The following is a 17294-nucleotide window of genomic DNA, read 5'->3' on the forward strand; positions in this document are numbered from 1 at the left end:
TTTAGTTTCCTTTTTGCCTGGTGTCCTACCCCTATGATTTCTCAAAATGGAAAGCTTACCAAACGTGAACCCATTGGAAATTTGAATGAAGGGAGTGCAGGTTGGGAAAACAATACTGGATCTCTGGGAAGTGAATCTATTTTGCATACTTTAAGATTAGGATTCAGAAAACTCAAAAAATAGGAAAATGATCTATTCATGATCAATTCCAAATTTGCTTCAGCAAAAAAATTCAGTAAGTGGTAGCCATAAAATTAGGAAGTTACATGAATTTAATTGCATTACTTTTATACTATGTTGTTTAATTTTTAGGGATGATTTGAATACAGACATTTGTATGGAAAGTGGAACACATGATACCTGCTTCAGGTTTGAGCATTTTTCAATTTGGTTTAATATGTTTGCTTTCAAATGCGGTTCCTTTTATACATTGTTAGAACATTAACTGAGAATAGTGGTCATTGTTTTCTGCTGCAAGTAGTGGTACCAAAATTAAATGGAGTCAAACTCACTAAATTTCACTATTTATGAATTGTACTTAAAAAAACAACTTTTTACTACTAACTAAGTGAATTTTTAATAATAAGACATAGTTCTGAAATTCACACAATATTACACTGGCTTGTTTGCAAATCAGTTATCTGTGTGAGGGGGAGTTAAGACTTCTGTTTAACAGCAGAGCATGCAATAAATGTACATTTTTGGGTAAGTGTGCTCTCATTCCTTCTCCTTTTTCACCCGTTCAACTAATGTAAAGCTCATTAAATGTATTGGCTTATACTGGCCTTCGTTTTGTGTTAATTGACTCATGTCAAGGAAGTCGAGCTCAGTTCTCATTCCCTATTTAAAATAGTAATAACTTGCATCGCTTGATTATAGTTTCACAGAAGCAAGCTACTTGCAATATCTCATCTGTGCTTAAATTCAGACAATATGGTGAAATGCTTGGATCTTGGGAGACATCTGATCCTATTTTACTCACCTGCCATACACGTGCACACACGTCCCAACAGGAGTCACTTCTGCTTTCAGTTTTTCTACTGGATTACTTTATCCGACTACTGTTTTTGGAAAATTAAACTTCCAAACAACATTTGGATGAAAATTAAATCCTCTTTTTTTTTCCCCTATACAGCAACTTTGAATTCAACTAGATTAATATGCTTGAATGTTTTGTGTTCTGTTTGTTGTTAGGTCAGGCAGTTCTCCCATGAGATGCCTTTGTTCTCACAGCAACAATGCTTGGTTTGCATGCTTGCTGTATTTAACCTTCATGCTGTGTATTACTAAATCTGTGCATGTTGCTAGCAATTTGGAATGCTATCTACACGTCTTTTCCTGCAGGGATCGATCGTGTACTCAGGATGCAAAAGAAACCTTCAAATCTGACCATTTTGCTTGCCCTGGTGAGTTTAACATTAACAGCATGCCAGGGTTGCTAAGAGTTGGTGTCCCTTTGTTGATTTTGTCAACAATATAGGTTGTTCTGAAAAATGTTATACTAAAAGAAATTGAAATTTGTATGGGAATCCATACAGAAAATGTGAGAGGAATGATCTTGTTAGTGTAACAAAAATATTTTACCAGTGTTGAGAAAAACAAATTCACCATCTTCAAGCCTTTCATAATCATTTAATTTGTGCTTTTCTGTGCATGCATCTAACAGTTGGGGGTCGGTGGTGATGGCGGAGAAGGTTGGGGAGGGAGACAGAGTCTAAATTTCTGGGAAGCAGATCCTGAAAATAACAGCTCACCACTCTGCATACTCAGTGTAGTATAATAAGCTGCCAGATGGTGAAGTTCGCTGCACTTCACTGCAACCACATAATTTAGTTCAACCTCAGAAAAGCACAACCGGTACGCTACCTGTTGCTTTTCCATTTCTCAAGCATCCTGTGACATTTTATTTTAACTAAGTTTAACAAATTGTGCTAATTCTGAGCTAGTTTTGTGTTTTAACTTGTTTTCCCTTGAAATTGGATGGAGACTAAAAAGCATAGAACCCCATTACCACACAACAAAAACAAAGTTGCTGGAAAAGCTCAGCAGGTCCGGTAGCATCTGCGAAGGAAAAAAAAAAAAAAGTGTTAACATTTTGGGTCTGGTAACCCTTCCTCAGAACTGATAGTGGCTGGGAAAAACGTCAGTTTATATGCAGAAAAAAAGAAAGGGAGATGGGGTAGCAAGTAAACGATAGGATAGAGCCTAAACATCGTTCTGCTTGCAAAAGAGACCCTGAACTACCTGTTACCTGCCACTTTAACGCACCACCCTGTTCCCTGGCCAACATCTGTCTCTGGCTTGCTGCAGTGTTCTAGCGATGCTCAACGCAAGCTGGAAGAACGACACCTCATTTTCTACTTGGGGACCCTGCAGCCCTCTGGACTCAATAGTTTTAGGGCCTAAACTCTCCCATGTCCTAGCCCTCCACCCCACACACTAGGCCTTGTTATCACAGTCTGCCATTACAACCCCCTGTTGTTAGTCACTATGTGATAACAAGTTTTACTGGTCTCTTTTAGTTTGTTCACATTCACTGTTTTCTGTTGTTTCTTTTCTTGTTTTTGATTAGGTATTTATCAACATGTGCCTTTTTGTTCTTCCCTTCTATCACCCCAGAACTTGCTTTAAACATTGACTTGGACCAGAAAAAGTTAGTAAACGACCTGAGATATGAACACTATTTCTCTCTCTCCGCAGATAGTATCTGATCTACGAGTATTTTTCAGCTTTTTCTACTTTTATTTCAGACTTCCTAACATGTTTGTACATGGGAACATCAACTTGTCGTAGCATAAGTCACATTTTGTGTCAGTGTAAGTTTTTCTATAATGGACCTGACCAGATTCAACAGCATTGGAGCAAATTACAGCAGATGCTGGAATCTTCTAGTGAAAACAAAAATGAGTCATCTAGACTCAAAACATTAGCTTACTTTCTTACTTTCTCTCCTTGGATGCTGCCGGACCCGCTGCGATCTCCAGCATTTTTTTATTTTTTGTTAAGTACAGATTTATCAGATTTATGATATTACTTTTTGAAACAAACTTCAAAGTGTAATTTAAAGCCAAAATAAGATAAATGAAACTTGTGCGTCCTTCTGATTTAAGGCTACAAAGTATTATCAATGCAACAATACATGAAAGTTCATGTAATTATTTTAGTCACCTTTGCATTAAATTTTACAACATTAAAAAGAAAGTTTCCCATTCAATTAAAACTCGAGTGACCATTTAAAACCATATCTAGTAATGGTTTGAAATCTCTCCATTTTTCCATTGCATCTTTCCAGACCATCAAGCAATGTTTACATTAATATGGTGTTAAGTGTCAAATGTAATGAAAACTATGGGATATTTTATGGAGCAGCTTATGGATGTTGAAAAGCAGGAATCTACATGACCTTGTTAACACAATAGAAAGATTTAATTAGTGAACTAAGAATTGACAGTCACTTTTGCAATCTTTTCAAATGAAAAATCCATATAGTATGAACCAGTTTCCCGAGAACGTCAATGCTGGGATATAATGGTTGCACCTCCTCTTTGAAAAATAAGATGGAATAAAATGTAAGTTGGCATTGTTCAATTAGCACAAGTGAGATTTACAGTATCCTGCACTTTTATTGTAGATTTATTTTGAAGTTTTCAAACTTGGATATGTCCAAACTGTGCAGAAAGCCTATTGACCAACGTCTTCCATAGCCCCTAATAATTTGTTATTTTGCACAATAGGGCAAAGCAGCTCTGGCTTTCAATACCATACTCAGGCACCTTTATGACAGAGCTTATCTACCTTGCCTGCTGGGAGAGAAAATCAGTTTACTTCAGATCCTGTTCATGTGTGAAGTAGTATGAGCTCCATTCTGCTGCAGCAACTATTTAGGAACATAGTAAAACAGGTTTTCTCTTGGTTCAAAATTCTACATTCAGTACATATGTTGGGCTTTTTGAAACACCTTTCCTTCACCCAGCCCCACCTTCTCATCATGCCAAAAGAATGTGTTATAAACAGCATTCTGTCTTGCATTCTCTTGTCCTTTAAGTTTACACAGGTCAGTTCTAGTGAATTAATTACAATGAACTGTTCCACTGAGATGTATGTAGTTGTGTGTAATATTTGGTCATGCAATCAAGGCCAGGTTCTTGCAAGATAAAAATAGTAATTTTCTATATTCAACACACTGAAGAACAAGAAAGAACCTTACCTTTCTAACACAATGAATCAAGGGACTGTAATTATTTCCAAAGTAAGTTCTCCTACCAGTGTTTGTTGTACCATCCTTTCACTTTGCAAGTGGATTAAATACTCCAGTAGATTTTTCCCTCCAAAATTCTGCCCTGAATGCCAGCTTTTTGTAATGATGAGACTAACACCTGTAATGAAACCACCCCACAACCATTTCAAAAGGGTCAAACAAAATCTCAAAACTACAGACGGACACAGTAAGGCTGATTACTAAGTGATTGTTTAGCGAAGTAGATTTTAAGTGTTAGAAATACTTTGATGTTCATATAACATACCTTAACATACAGGGGGTCTCAAACAAGAAAAAAAAAGGAGATTAGGAAGGGAACTTCTGCAAGCACAGCCACAAACAGTGGTGCAATTAAAAAGGGATGCTGAAGAAACTAGAAGAGATAAAAAGCATGTTGGTTTCTCTTTGTTGCTGCATTTTTAAACTGTGCTGGCCTTTAAGGTTCTTAAATCCTCCAATTTCCAATATGGCGGCCCTCAGCAATAGGTTGTATGGCTAACACCTGGAGGAGGAGTGAGGCTCCTGGACTATAACCTGGTGTTATATGATTTCTGACCTTGAAGGAGTTAAGAAGTAGACAACAGTGAACCATGGAAGGATTAGAAAATGAGGGAAATCTTAAAACCAAGCTCGTACTTAACTGTAAGGCAAAGTAGATCATCGTGCACAAGATTGGTTTGAGTTAGGACATGGCTAGCAGAGTTCTGAAAGGCCTCAAGTTTAAAAAGATGGGATTCTGAACAGCAGTGCATTGCAATAGCCAAGTCCAAGGTTTATAAAAGCATGGATGAAAGTTTCATCAACAGCTGAATTGAACCTGTGGTGGAAGTAGATAGCCTTAGTAATGGCACAGATGAATGGTTGGAAGCCCATTTCAGAATCAGACAATGACAGAGTTCAACAGTAGAAAATTGCCAGACTGAGTCAGTGCTGAGAGAATGGAGTTTGTGATGTGGGCCAAAACCAATAGAGTCAGTTTTCCCTCAATTTGAGGAAATTTCTGTTCATGCATTACTGGATTGCTTGACCAGCAGTCTGACAATTGAGACACTAAAATTGTTGAGAGAAATAAAGATTAGGTAGAAATTGATGTAATAAGCATACATGTGGAAACAGATAATAGTTTGCCAGCAGCTACAGGTTAAGTGCTGGAGAAACTCAGCAAGTCTGACAGCAGAAGTTCTAAGGACTGAACTTGAAATACTAATTCTCTTTCACGAGTTAACAGGAAATTGTGATCCTTTGTCATAAACTTTAAACTGCGTTTCTCCAGCACTTTGTTTTGTTGACATGGAAACTGGATTTTTTTTTAAGACAACATTTCTATGGCATTATCTGGATTAGAAAGCAGGGACTAAGGGAATATCCTTAGGAGACACCACAGTTAGCAGCGCTGGGGCAGAAAGAGAAGCAATTGAAGTAGATTTTGCGATTATGAATAGATTGTAAAGAATGGAACCTCAAGTGTCATGCTAGTGTCCTTACCTCTGAGCCAGGAGACCAGGTCACACCTGGTCCAGAGGTGTGTAATAACATCCACAAACAGATTGATTTTTAAAAAACTCTAAATTGGAGGGTAAGAGTGTGGTGTGGAGGTAGAAGTAATATTGCTCGCCTAGTGATCTAGACTGAACCTATACATTCAGTACATCAAACTCCAGCATGATAGCTAATGAAATTTAAATACATTGCATAAAAATCTGAAAGAGGGTGGTGGTTTGGTCAACATGTTAAAGTCTGCAGGCGGCTCATCAGGAAGGATAGTTAGCTTTTGTCATACTTGCACAGGATTGAGAGAGAGAGAGTGCGAATTTTAAGAAGTGTTTTATTATTTTAAATGTTGCTGCCTTCCCCATTTTATTATAGTGGATATCCTTTCAAATCTGAACTTTAGCTGGCAATGGGTTAAATGGAAGGGATTAAAACAGATTACTTTACCAGTTAAAGGTCTACACTTTACTCTTTAAAAGCACAAAACATTACTTCATAATTGACTGAAGTGGGATGTTTTGAACCAAGAATATGAAAATCCATAATGCAAGGATATTAGAAATCAAGTTACCAACAGTCAAACAAAATATCACAAGGTCAAGTTACTGTTCTAATTTATACTTTAGTCCCACAGTGCTTACCAACTGTGAAGGTCTTGTTGTCAGCAAACATTTGCTTACACCTAACTATAAAGTAATATTTGAAACCAAACTTCTGCAAAACTTGTTGACCAACTTAAAAACCAAACAGGCCTGAACCCATGAAACAGATATACAAATCCAGTGACTTAATTTGATTCAGGATCAGATCTGTTTTGATCTCATGATGACAACCTGTGATGCAGCTAGTGTAACTTAACTGTATATTTCAATTTCCCAGTTACATTTTGCTAAAGATAAAATGTTTTTTTCCTCCTCTTGTACAGCAAACCACTCATTACAGACGAGTGGTCTGTGCTACACCTCCTCCCCCAAGCATCAGAGTCCAGAAAGATCACCAGTATCTTCCTTGCTAACTGGTTCACTGTGCGAATATAGAAGGGAAAACTCGGTTGTTAATGACCTATGCTGTTCAAGGACCAGCTACATGTCATCACCATATTTGGAAAATGAACTTCACTTCCAAAATAACAGTAAGATCTGTGTGTAACCTGAGAGAAGCAGGAGCCACTAAACACTTATTCTAAAGTTGTCTTTTTGTTGACTTGACAGGGTGTTTGACCTTTTGGTTTGCTTTGAAGGATTCAGTTTTAACAATGCTAGCATTTGCAGTTAAATAATGGGGAAAATTATATGACATGCATATTACTTGGTTATCTTGATAGGACACATTATTGGCTCAAAGATCACATCAGCTATCAGTATAGTTCACAAGATTTCAAAAAAATTTTTGAATCAGTGCCCAAATTGTATAAAATATTACCCACAAAATGGCAACTTCAAGTTATATTAAAAAAACCCAACTTAAACCAAGTTAGTCAAATCATTTTTTCCCTACGTCCATAGAATTATGCAAGATATGGGTTACTGAAATGGACTGTTCAGCCCAACAAATCTATGTTAATGTTAATGCTGCATTCAAGCCTCCTCCCAACTTTGGTCATCTCAATTTATCCTTGTACATTATTTTTCTAATCAGTTTGTTCAGAATGTTATCACACACCTCTGGAGCAGGTGGGACTTGAACACCAACCTCAGTCCTTATAAGCTAGCTGTTCCCATCTTCCTCATATGCTGGCCTCATTTCCCATTAAACGTCCACATATTCACTTCAATTCCCTGCAGCAGAGTTTCACAAAACACTTTGCATTAACGTTCTGAATTCTCTTTTAGTCACCAAGAAAGCTCTCTTTTGTATTTGATTGCCTCTAGTTAGGCTGTTTCGCATGGGACAAAAGATTCACTTCATATCCCCTCGTCAAACCTTGACTAGTTTTGAAGGCCTCGTTTAGGTCACCCTTTGTTTTCCAAGAGAGAAGATAACCAAATTTAAGTGTGTTGATCTTTGCTGTTTTGTATACTCATATTTCTAATTGTACTGATTTCTGCAAACTCTCCAGTGCTTCTACCTTCTTTTGATAACAGAATCAGAACTGCACTGACACAGGGTGTGTAAAAGTTTTATATGGGTCTAGCACAGAATTGAAAAATTAGTGAAGCCCAATTTAGAAATAACACTTAATACTTGACTTTTTAAAATTGCATTCCTAACCTATGGTTCAAATTTCATTAAAAGTTTGACCTCTGCACTCCCTTTGTTTCTCTATCCCCACTTTGACTTGCATCTTCCAAAAACCCTTCTATTCTGCCCATCAATATCTACTGCTTCACAATTGTGAAAGAACTGTTACAATTTAGGAGACATAGCAGCTAGTGTTTCCCTTCATACCTCATTTCAGTACACTATTTCTCTCTTCAGATACTGACCAGATGGATGTCGCAGGGCAGGCCTGCAAGAAACTGCAGAACAAGCTGGATGGTCTGCAAAACTTGGTGGAAGATCTTCAGCTGAAGAATCATGGTATTGTAGTTTTTAAAAGGCAAATTTGTTAGGTTTTGGTGTACACTTGAAAACTAGTTAGAAATAAAACTTTACAAATGTTTAAGTGAAACCTTGACAGTTATTCTGGTACACCCCTCCATTAATCACATTACAAAAACCACCATGTTTAGGTGGTTTAATTTAACCTAGCTTGAGGATTTTGTTCATTAATACTTCAGAACTATTACTAAATCCAAAATATTTGATTTACAGAAATGTCCTCCATGATCAGAAACCAAGAGAAGAGGATAAAAAGAGTAAAAGACAGAGAGAAAATGCTCAAAAAGTGAAGTCCATGTTTCTGCATTTTATTCTTTTGACTTGCTGCAGTACACAAAATAAAATCTGCTGCTATTTAATAGCTCGTGAAACCCATTCTGTTCAATCTATCCATATGTAATTAAAGTTAATTGAAATATATACAGGAGATTACTCACTGTTGAATCTGTTGTAGCCAAAATACTCGTGTTGTATTTGCTAATTTTAATGATTTCATGCTACATTTGTATAATGAAATGAGAGAGAGAGAGCGAGAGAGAATACATTTGTGTTAGCTTGCTGGAATTGATCCTCTTTCCACACAATCACTGCAGTTAAAATGTTGTTATGCAGAAGTATTAATTACAGAAAGCAATTTGTCTACCATGATTAAAAAACTAGAGACTGTGTTGATCCATGAACAGATTCATTATTTCCCCAAATGTAAAACAATTGTGTTGCAGTCTTTACATTACTACTGTCCAATTGGGTATTTAGTCTCCACCCCACCCCCCACTCCTATTTCAGGGGCATGATGATGATTTCATCTTGCATGAAAGGCAGAATTTTTAAAAAGATTCTTCAGACTATTTTAAAAATACAAGTCAAAAGTTTTTTTTGTGGAAAGTATATTACAAATTCAATTCTTGGCCAGATGGTACTACACAAAAAAAAAAGAGAATGTCTTAAAAACTATGGCAAAATTGAATGTTTCTCTAGCCCACTTTGACTTGCACTTTCTAAATTAAAAAAATATATAAACAGGAGTAATCAGTAATAATAAGCAGCATCTGAGAACATTATAATGGCTTCCCAAAATATTTAAAAGGAATGAGAAAAAAAGTTGTGCAACTTCCAGTTGATATTTCATAAGTCACTTTTCAGACTGATTAGGTGGAAATTGAATTGAGGGTTTCAGCATCAATAGATCAAGGCAAGATTCCCAAAAGTTGCCTTAGAAACAGCACCTCCTAGAAATTTAGAACTGCGTGCAGAAACTCAATATCATAATATTCAGGGTCTAGTGTTTGTAGACATGTGCTGTAAATCACAAGTTTGAAATGAGCTAACTAGTTTCAGTGTGGCAAAATGATGTTGCTTACTGTCTGAAAAAAATTCAATTTAAAATTCTGACTATAAATCAAAGTTATAGAAAAAAAAAATCAGTGATCTCTATAATCAAGATAATTTTTTTTTTTTTTTTTTTTTTTTTTTAAAATAAGGCATTATAAACTTGGAAACCGGAGAACTTGACTGAAGATTCAGGATGGAGGGGACAATTCTTAAGGTTTAGGAAAGGAACTCTTTCAGCCTCGTAAAGTTTACAAAAACTGTGGTAAACAGAGCATTATTTCAAACTTCAGTCCTCTTGACAGATTCAAAAAATGTAGCAATCACAAATTAAACTGCTGATTTATGAAGGCAAGTTCAAATTAAACAAGAATAAATTAAATTGGTTTGTTCAACCACAGCAAGTTTATTAGCTTGTTGAGTGTTTACGCCCCCCTGGACTAGAACAATGGCTATTTCCCTGCAGGGCTTTGCAGTTAAGGGGTTGAAAAGTTCTTGAATTATTGAAAACTAGCCCTCAAGTTAAAATCAAAAATTTAACATCTGCTAAATAAGGAATCAAACATTTGTGTGTTCCAGGATCCAAGACTGTAAATACCTTTAAACCTAAAGTAAATCTACTCCCTATTCAACACTAGGTTTGTTTGAACTCCAATCTCTGTAGGTCAGATTTGGGCACTAGCATCAGAAGAGACTGTTCAACATTATTTCAATGCAAGACTTAATACATAAAATTAATTTCACAATTTTAGTGTAAGCTATTGGTTTTATACTGAGTAGCACATTTTGTCCTTTTCAGGATTTAAATTTAGTAACCAGATTAAAAAAGTACATGAATACCATTTTTATTACCCTACCAAAAAAAAGGTAGCATTCACATGCCACAAAAAAAACTTTAACAATTCAGTAGTTAAGGCTAAACAAAGATTCACAACATGTAAAAGCAAAAAAAAAAAAGTCTTAATTAAGCCAAAAAGTTTCAGTATCTTTTTAAACCCATCTGTCCCCAAACAAGTATTACTTGTTAGAAAGAGGCAAAACATCTGAACAGTAATTTGAAAAATTTATAATGTAATGGCAAAAATTTTAATACTACTGATTTTAATTCTTAAAGAGAAGTGCAACATTAGATTTTTTAAAATATACTTAAATAGCAATGCTCTCATACACGTTGTTTGGGGAGGGGTGGGGTGGAGGGGCATTGCTACACTTCAATATCTTCATGCAAAAAAGTTTAGTTTTCTTTGTTTGAAAGTATTAAATATGGATATTAAGCATTTTCCCACAGGTGCACATGACAGTAAGTGATTATATGCATGCAGTAATTCTTGTATAATTACATTTATAGTAAGTGCTGGAATATTTTAGCCTTATGTCACTGATTTACTGTCCTCTGGAAGAGATGATATTTAAGGTTATTTTGTAAAGCACATTTTAGCAGCAAGTTATTACGCACAGACAAACCAGCACAGCAAAAATTCAGGCAGCCAACATTCTGAAGTCAAAGCACAAAAATAGGGAGACAAAGAAATTGCTTTTTTTTTTAAAAAAAGAAAAAAAAAGCAAAAAAGAAAAAGTCATTACCATCCAGTGAAAAAGTTACATAAATCACTGACATACAGTTCCCTTTTTGGAAGCAGTTAAATGAACTCAAAATCTTGAACTCCATCATTCCACATTACTAACTAGTGCACTCACTCGAATATTACGTTTCTCCAACATCAGCATGATATTTAATGGTAACCCCAGCACTGATATACTTCAAAGTCTTCATGACCAGTCTCAAGCATCCTATTGAAACACTCCTCCCACCTGCAGATCTTTCCATCTTCCACTACCACAAATTTCCACTCAATCTTGGAATTCACTGGGAGCAAAATGGAACTGGACCAGAATCCATCCTTGTTTGGTTTTAATGGTACATACCTCTCCCATTGCCCCAGACACTCATGGTTTCCTGTCACTGCAAGGATCTGAGAATTTAAGTAAGTAATATAGTGAACATTAAAGTTTACAGAGACTATGTTGAGAGGCAAAGGAGATACTGCAGCAACTTTCCTAGCAATGTTTTCAGGCTCCGAACTTGCATTCATTCTTTCTGACTCAGCATTAACATGCTCTTGGAAGAATTTTTTATCTTTTTCCTCTTCAGTTTTAAGACATTCCAACTTATTACTCATGTCAATGTCATTTTTGCAGATATTAGTATCAGGTGCTTCTTTTAGATAGCCTGTTCCATTGATTTTATCTGGTTTCAACATTTGATCAGAAGCTTCATCTTTATGGTCAAATTTTTCATACATGTTTCCACTTTTGTCAGTGCACTTAGTTTCACAAACATACATCTCCTCTTTGCTGAAATTACAGTCTTCAGCCATGCTTGCATTATGAACAGTAACTTGCCCAACCATCGAGTTATTTTTTGTCTGGTTATTCTCACAAATATTCTTCTGACTGGAATCAGCTGGATCCTGCTTATTTGACAAATTTTGGTCCTGTGCACTCTCCTGAATCTTGACCACTGCATCAGGAATATCTTGAGCCTCTAAAGCCACAGTTTTTTGGTCAACTGGAGACTGCTGAGTACTAACGTTCAATTCTGCTGTCTTGATCTCTGGCATATTGTCACTTTCAGAAACTGTAATTTTATCTGTTAAAACAAAAAAAAAGTGACAAATAGATGTGTTAAGGGAAACCTTCTGCCCAAAAGTAACAATGGCAAACATGCATCAGTCAAAAAAATTTAAACTCCATTTAAAACTAAAAGGAATTTGGATTAGGTTATGTTCAAGAATAAGTATACAATCAACCAATCTTAAAATAGAACAGTACAGTCACAAAGCTTTGTGGTACAGTGATATTGTCTGTAGCTCTGAAGGCAGATGTTACATGCCCTGGAAGAGTGTCATAACAGGTGTGAACAGGCTGATTATACAAACCACAGGTAAAATTCTCAATCTATCAAGAAGCAAACATGAAAATACAATGACATTACTTTCCAAGCAAACCCCTGCATGACTCAAGTATCAATTAAGAAGCTCTTTCTAAATAGATATTAAAAGAAGTCATGCCCAACATTTGTATGAGAATGCAATGATTTGAGAAATATTTTGCCCCCCAACAAGCAAGTTTTCTAGCATGATAAGAAATCAACTGGAACAGTGATAGAAACGCCATGCTAATTTTTAAAATTGGCCTCCTCCATTCATGGAGTTCTCAGATGGTACCAGTAAAAATTGCCAAATAATTTCAGTTGGAAGCTTTAAAAGTACAGCACAAGTTAGTAAGTTTCTATCTGTGTACATGGAGTGACCTGTAACAATTTTTGGGAAACAAGAGAAAAGTCATCCTGACCTGAACTGTGGTAATAGGAACTGCAGATGCTGGAGAATCCAGGACAACAAGGTGCAGAGCTGGATGAACACAGAAGGCCAAGCAGCATCATAGGAGCAAAAAGGCTGACGTTTCAGGCCTAAGGGTCTAGGCCCAAAACGTCAGCCTTTTTTGCTCCTATGATGCTGCTTGGCCTGCTGTGTTCATCCTTGTTGTCCTGACCTGAACTGTGATTTGTGGGCCGAAGCTTTTTACATTAGTAGTTTGAGTATGACAGGTGCCCAAAATATAGTTTCTGCAGTACACTTCAAGGGCAGATCACACTGGATGCTACGATGAGGGTGTTGATGAACACAATAAACCGATGCTGAAAGTGTGCAAGTCATGACATCAGATCAGTATAATCTGAAGCCTGTGGCACCATTTCAAGAGCTCAGTACTCCAGTCTTCACCTCAAGTCAAGGAGGACTTTCAGCAGTAGGAATCCAGCAGATTTTAAAAGAGAATTACTTGCAGGCTTGTTGCTAGGCATTTCTACTGACTGTTACAATATTGTGTATTTTACAATTTTTTTTAAAAAATGCTGCTAAACTCAACAAAAATTGGTATGATAGATGCTCAAGGAATCTAGGTGCATGAGATAGAATGGACTTGGAGAATGAATGAAGAGGCCACGGAGAAGGACAAGCTGCTTAATGTAATAAGAGAAACAATTCTCCAAACTGAACCTCAGGAGAGGAACACAGATCCTGATCTTAAAGTAAAAAGGTCTTTGAAATTTAGCAAATGATGTACCATAACTGCAAATTGAATAGCTGGACCATAAAATCAGTGACAAAACAGTGATCATAGCCATGATTTTTCTCATATCTGGTTGCTTGCAGAATAAAGCTGGAGATTATTGCAACATTTCTCAGTTTGAAATCTATGGTTGTGGGAAGTCATTGACACTATTCAGTGACAGACCAGTAGATTGCTTGTGACTAGAATGCAAGCAGAGCAAGCGTGGCTGAACACTTCCTGGTAAGCATGATGCCACTGCTTGAAGCCAGTGTCAAATCCTATATACTGCATAAAGAAATTCACTCCCTCAATGTCAATGTCATAGTGTATTACAGCATAGAAAGTGATCCTCTGGCCCAGAGTACATGCTGATTAAAGAGCTATTACATGTTCAGCTATTACAGTCAGTGCCTACTATCTGATCAAAACTCCAATGAGTCCTCTCTACTATCAGCATTTGATTAATTACAATAAACCTAGTGGGTGATTACTATAAAATAAAAGGCTACCTGCTGCTCAGGAGCCTCATGATTTATACACAAAACGTGTGCACATATACATGGGAACGAAGGCAAATCTGCCACATGAAATGCAAACTTAAAGCCATTGGTACGTTGAAACAATGCGTCAACTGCCTGGACTACTCTGGAGGATCCTGAGGCATTTGGCTTTATGATAGATAGCCTATAGCTTGCCACACCTCTCTTACACAAGCAGTACAGGGAAAAGAGGCAGCAATCCACACAATTCTGTCCAGATTGTTCATCAAGATCCGCATTAAGACAAATACATCCCCAATTATTAACAGTCTCACTTCCCACCTTCCCTATCACATGATCATACTATCCATTTACTCTAAATTTTAAAAAGTGACCCCAATAAATGTTTGAAGCTAGAAATTTATAAACCAAGGATTGTTCCATTTTTGCGTAGGAAAATCAATCATTTTTGTGTCTGTTGATGTGCGGATGTAGTGCAGTTTGGCAGGTAGAAGACCGCCAACTTTCAGAGCGATGCAGGGAAGAGTTGCACATGACGATTAATCATTTCTGATTCCAGAAGTACATCAGGACGCAGTCATGTATATTAACATCAGGTACAAGTACTGACTGGGGCAAATTCTTGGAGGACGGCGGGGTTTAAGTGATTTAAACAGCAGGGAGGTTATGACATTTGCAGGGGCCTACACTGACCTTGAGAAGGGTGCAGGGTAACAGCCTTCCCTGTTTCACACATCCAGGTCCTTGGGGCCTGACTCCTGGAACTGGGGTCAGTATCCCAGTCTGCTGAAGATGGTCTGGAGGAGGACCTGCAGCTACAAGACATCCCTCCAATTTTCCACTTCCTCCACCAGGAGTTGCAGCACAGCCATGAATCTATGAGCCCACCGTCTCGTCCATGTTGTGCCATTACTGGGGTTTCACAAGTCGGAATCACTCACTGCACAACTGCCAATATCTGCTCCAACCTCGATATGCTTCTTCCCAAAAAAGGATTAAAAAAAAAGTGGTTGGGGGTTCGGTTTAAACCGTCATTAACTACTATATTCACAGCCCAACAGAACAGTTAGCATCAGCTGGACGGTTTTAAAAAAAGTCACCACAAAATCCGTTTCAGACAGAACTGTGCGTGCTGCAGACAACAGGTTAGTGTACTGTCACAGTTTGGGGTCTAGTGGTTAATGCAAGGACACTCAGTGGTCCAAAAGGTGCAGTGTTCATTTGGTGCAATGCGGGCCGGGGAGAGAGAGGGAGGGAGGAGGTGGACAGTGAGTGAGGAGAGAGAGAACACGCGCGCCTCTCGTCAGTGCAGGCGTGAAGCAACACAGAGACCCCAGCCTGCTCAGGAGGACAGCCCTCCCTCCCGCCAGCCAAACTCCAGCACTGCCCACACCCCTTCAAACCAATAGCCTACCCCCGGACCGTCCGGCCAGTTCACCGCCTGGCTCATAGTTCAGTTCAACCTTTCCAGCGGATTCCCGCGATTAGAACCGGGTTTAATCCTCACTTCACATTACCAGCAAGATATAAAGTTACCGTCCCGTCAGGTGACGGCAGTTCAGTTTTTTTTGGAGTTGGGGGGGGGGGGGAACCTCTTACGATAATAATCAGGATGAAGTACTCGCAAACAAACATAGAATGCTGGTTTCTGATGAGTTTCTCCTCCCCCCTGTCTGTTTCAGATATCCCGCATTCGCGGTGTTTTGTTTTTATTTGATGTGGCTAGAAAATACGCAGTTAAGGATTTGTGCGCCTCGTCATCTCTCTCTCTCCCCCCACCGCCACCCAGTTCCCCGATAAAGGAACAGTGCTCAGAAAGCTTGATTTGGTGTAAACCGGTTGGACGAAAACCTGGTGTCGCGTCACTCATGACTTTGTCCACCTCAGTCCAACATTGGCACTTCCACAGCATGACCCCCGCCCCCGAAGAGTGGCTATCATCTGCTACTTGGATACATTCACCTCCATACACACCATGTGTAGCTAAGGAGCATCAGCATGAACCTACACAGAATTTCAGAAGAAAACGCAGCAATAAACATGCCGCTCCCACACACACGCACGCACACAGTCTATAGAGAAGGGGGGTGTGGCACATTCTCCAGGTACAAGTCTCAGGGGAGGCCGCCCGTACTGAGCCCGGGTCGGACTGAACGTAACGAGCTTCTCTCTAAGAGAGGAACCTGCTGCCTCCCCCCTCCCCCGTCCAACCAGCAGCTCCAAATGCAAACAGCTAGTTAATATTTACCAGCAGTGTCCTGCTGACAGCCCTCTCTCTCTCCGTCCTCAGAGCTGCTCTCCCCAAGGCTGCGGTCACTGCCCTCCGGGGAAGTGCTCTTTGGCCCAGCTCCCTCCGGGCTCTCCAGTGCCTTCTGGTTCTTGCCTCTCTGAAACCACAGCCAGGTGCTGAAAGCGACTACCAACGCCAGCGGCAACACTGTCCACACGCTGCTCAACATCACTACTATCCCCTGCAACAAACTCGCCAGCCCCACTGCCATTGCCGGACACTCAGACACCTCCGACTCTAATCCAGAAAGCCACTTCAGTCTGAGCCTTTTCAGCTGACGCTCTGGACACATCCCAGCTGCCGGCTCCTCCTCCCACTCCTGGCCCCTCCTCCCACCCCAAGCCGCACCTCCATCTCCTACCGACCAACCTCATCCCGCCCCCTTGACCTGTCCGTCCTCCCTGGACTGACCTATCCCCTTCCTAACTCCCTACCTACACTCACCTTTCCTGGCCCCATCCCCGCCTCTTCGACCTGTTTGTTTCCTCTCCACCTATCCTCTCCTCTATCCCTCTTCTATCCGCCTCCCACTCTCTCCCTATTTATTTCAAAACCCCCTTCCCCTCCCCCTTTTCTGATGAAGGGTCTAGGCCCGAAACGTCAGCCTCTCTGCTCCTATGATGCTGCTTGGCCTGCTGTGTTCATCCAGCCCTGCACCTTGTTGTCTCGGATTCTCCAGCATCTGCAGTTCCTACTATCTATGAATTAGTCTAAGTTATTTTGCCCCCAAAGAGTATTTCTAGTGCTGGTTCTTTATGCCATCTGTTTT

General features: G+C 39.0%; 2 protein-coding genes across 2 annotated transcripts in view; one reads left to right on the forward strand and one right to left on the reverse strand.

Moving 5' to 3' along the window:
• The window catches only part of LOC109917776 (coiled-coil domain-containing protein 158), a 162845-nt gene extending 154228 nt beyond the window's left edge, over positions 1–8617 (forward strand). Inside the window, exons 19-23 of the mRNA XM_048603980.1 lie at positions 313–369; positions 1345–1406; positions 6675–6881; positions 8168–8269; positions 8504–8617. Coding sequence (XP_048459937.1) covers positions 313–369; positions 1345–1406; positions 6675–6881; positions 8168–8269; positions 8504–8580 — 505 coding nt within the window. The 3' untranslated portion in view covers positions 8581–8617. The remainder of the gene's footprint in view (positions 1–312; positions 370–1344; positions 1407–6674; positions 6882–8167; positions 8270–8503) is intronic.
• stbd1 (starch binding domain 1) lies at positions 3604–16829 on the reverse strand. Its single transcript, XM_048592904.1, has 2 exons — positions 16484–16829; positions 3604–12269 (listed from the first exon to the last, which is right to left on the reverse strand). The coding sequence occupies exons 1-2, from the start codon at positions 16815–16817 to the stop codon at positions 11353–11355; spliced, it is 1251 nt and encodes a 416-aa protein (XP_048448861.1). The 5' UTR covers positions 16818–16829; the 3' UTR covers positions 3604–11352.
• Positions 16830–17294: the final 465 nt, after the last annotated feature.

The sequence above is a fragment of the Rhincodon typus genome, chromosome 1 (genome assembly GCF_021869965.1).
Source record: "Rhincodon typus isolate 14 chromosome 1, sRhiTyp1.1, whole genome shotgun sequence".
NCBI classification, from domain to species: domain Eukaryota; kingdom Metazoa; phylum Chordata; class Chondrichthyes; order Orectolobiformes; family Rhincodontidae; genus Rhincodon; species Rhincodon typus.

Excerpts from the sequence above, each read along its gene's own strand:
- stbd1 (XM_048592904.1), bottom strand. The coding sequence starts at position 16,817 with ATGTGTCCAGAGCGTCAGCTGAAAAGGCTCAGACTGAAGTGGCTTTCT. Across the intron at positions 12,270-16,483 it reads CTGTCAGCAGGACACTGCTG|ATAAAATTACAGTTTCTGAA; the intron begins GTAAATATTAAC and ends TTGTTTTAACAG.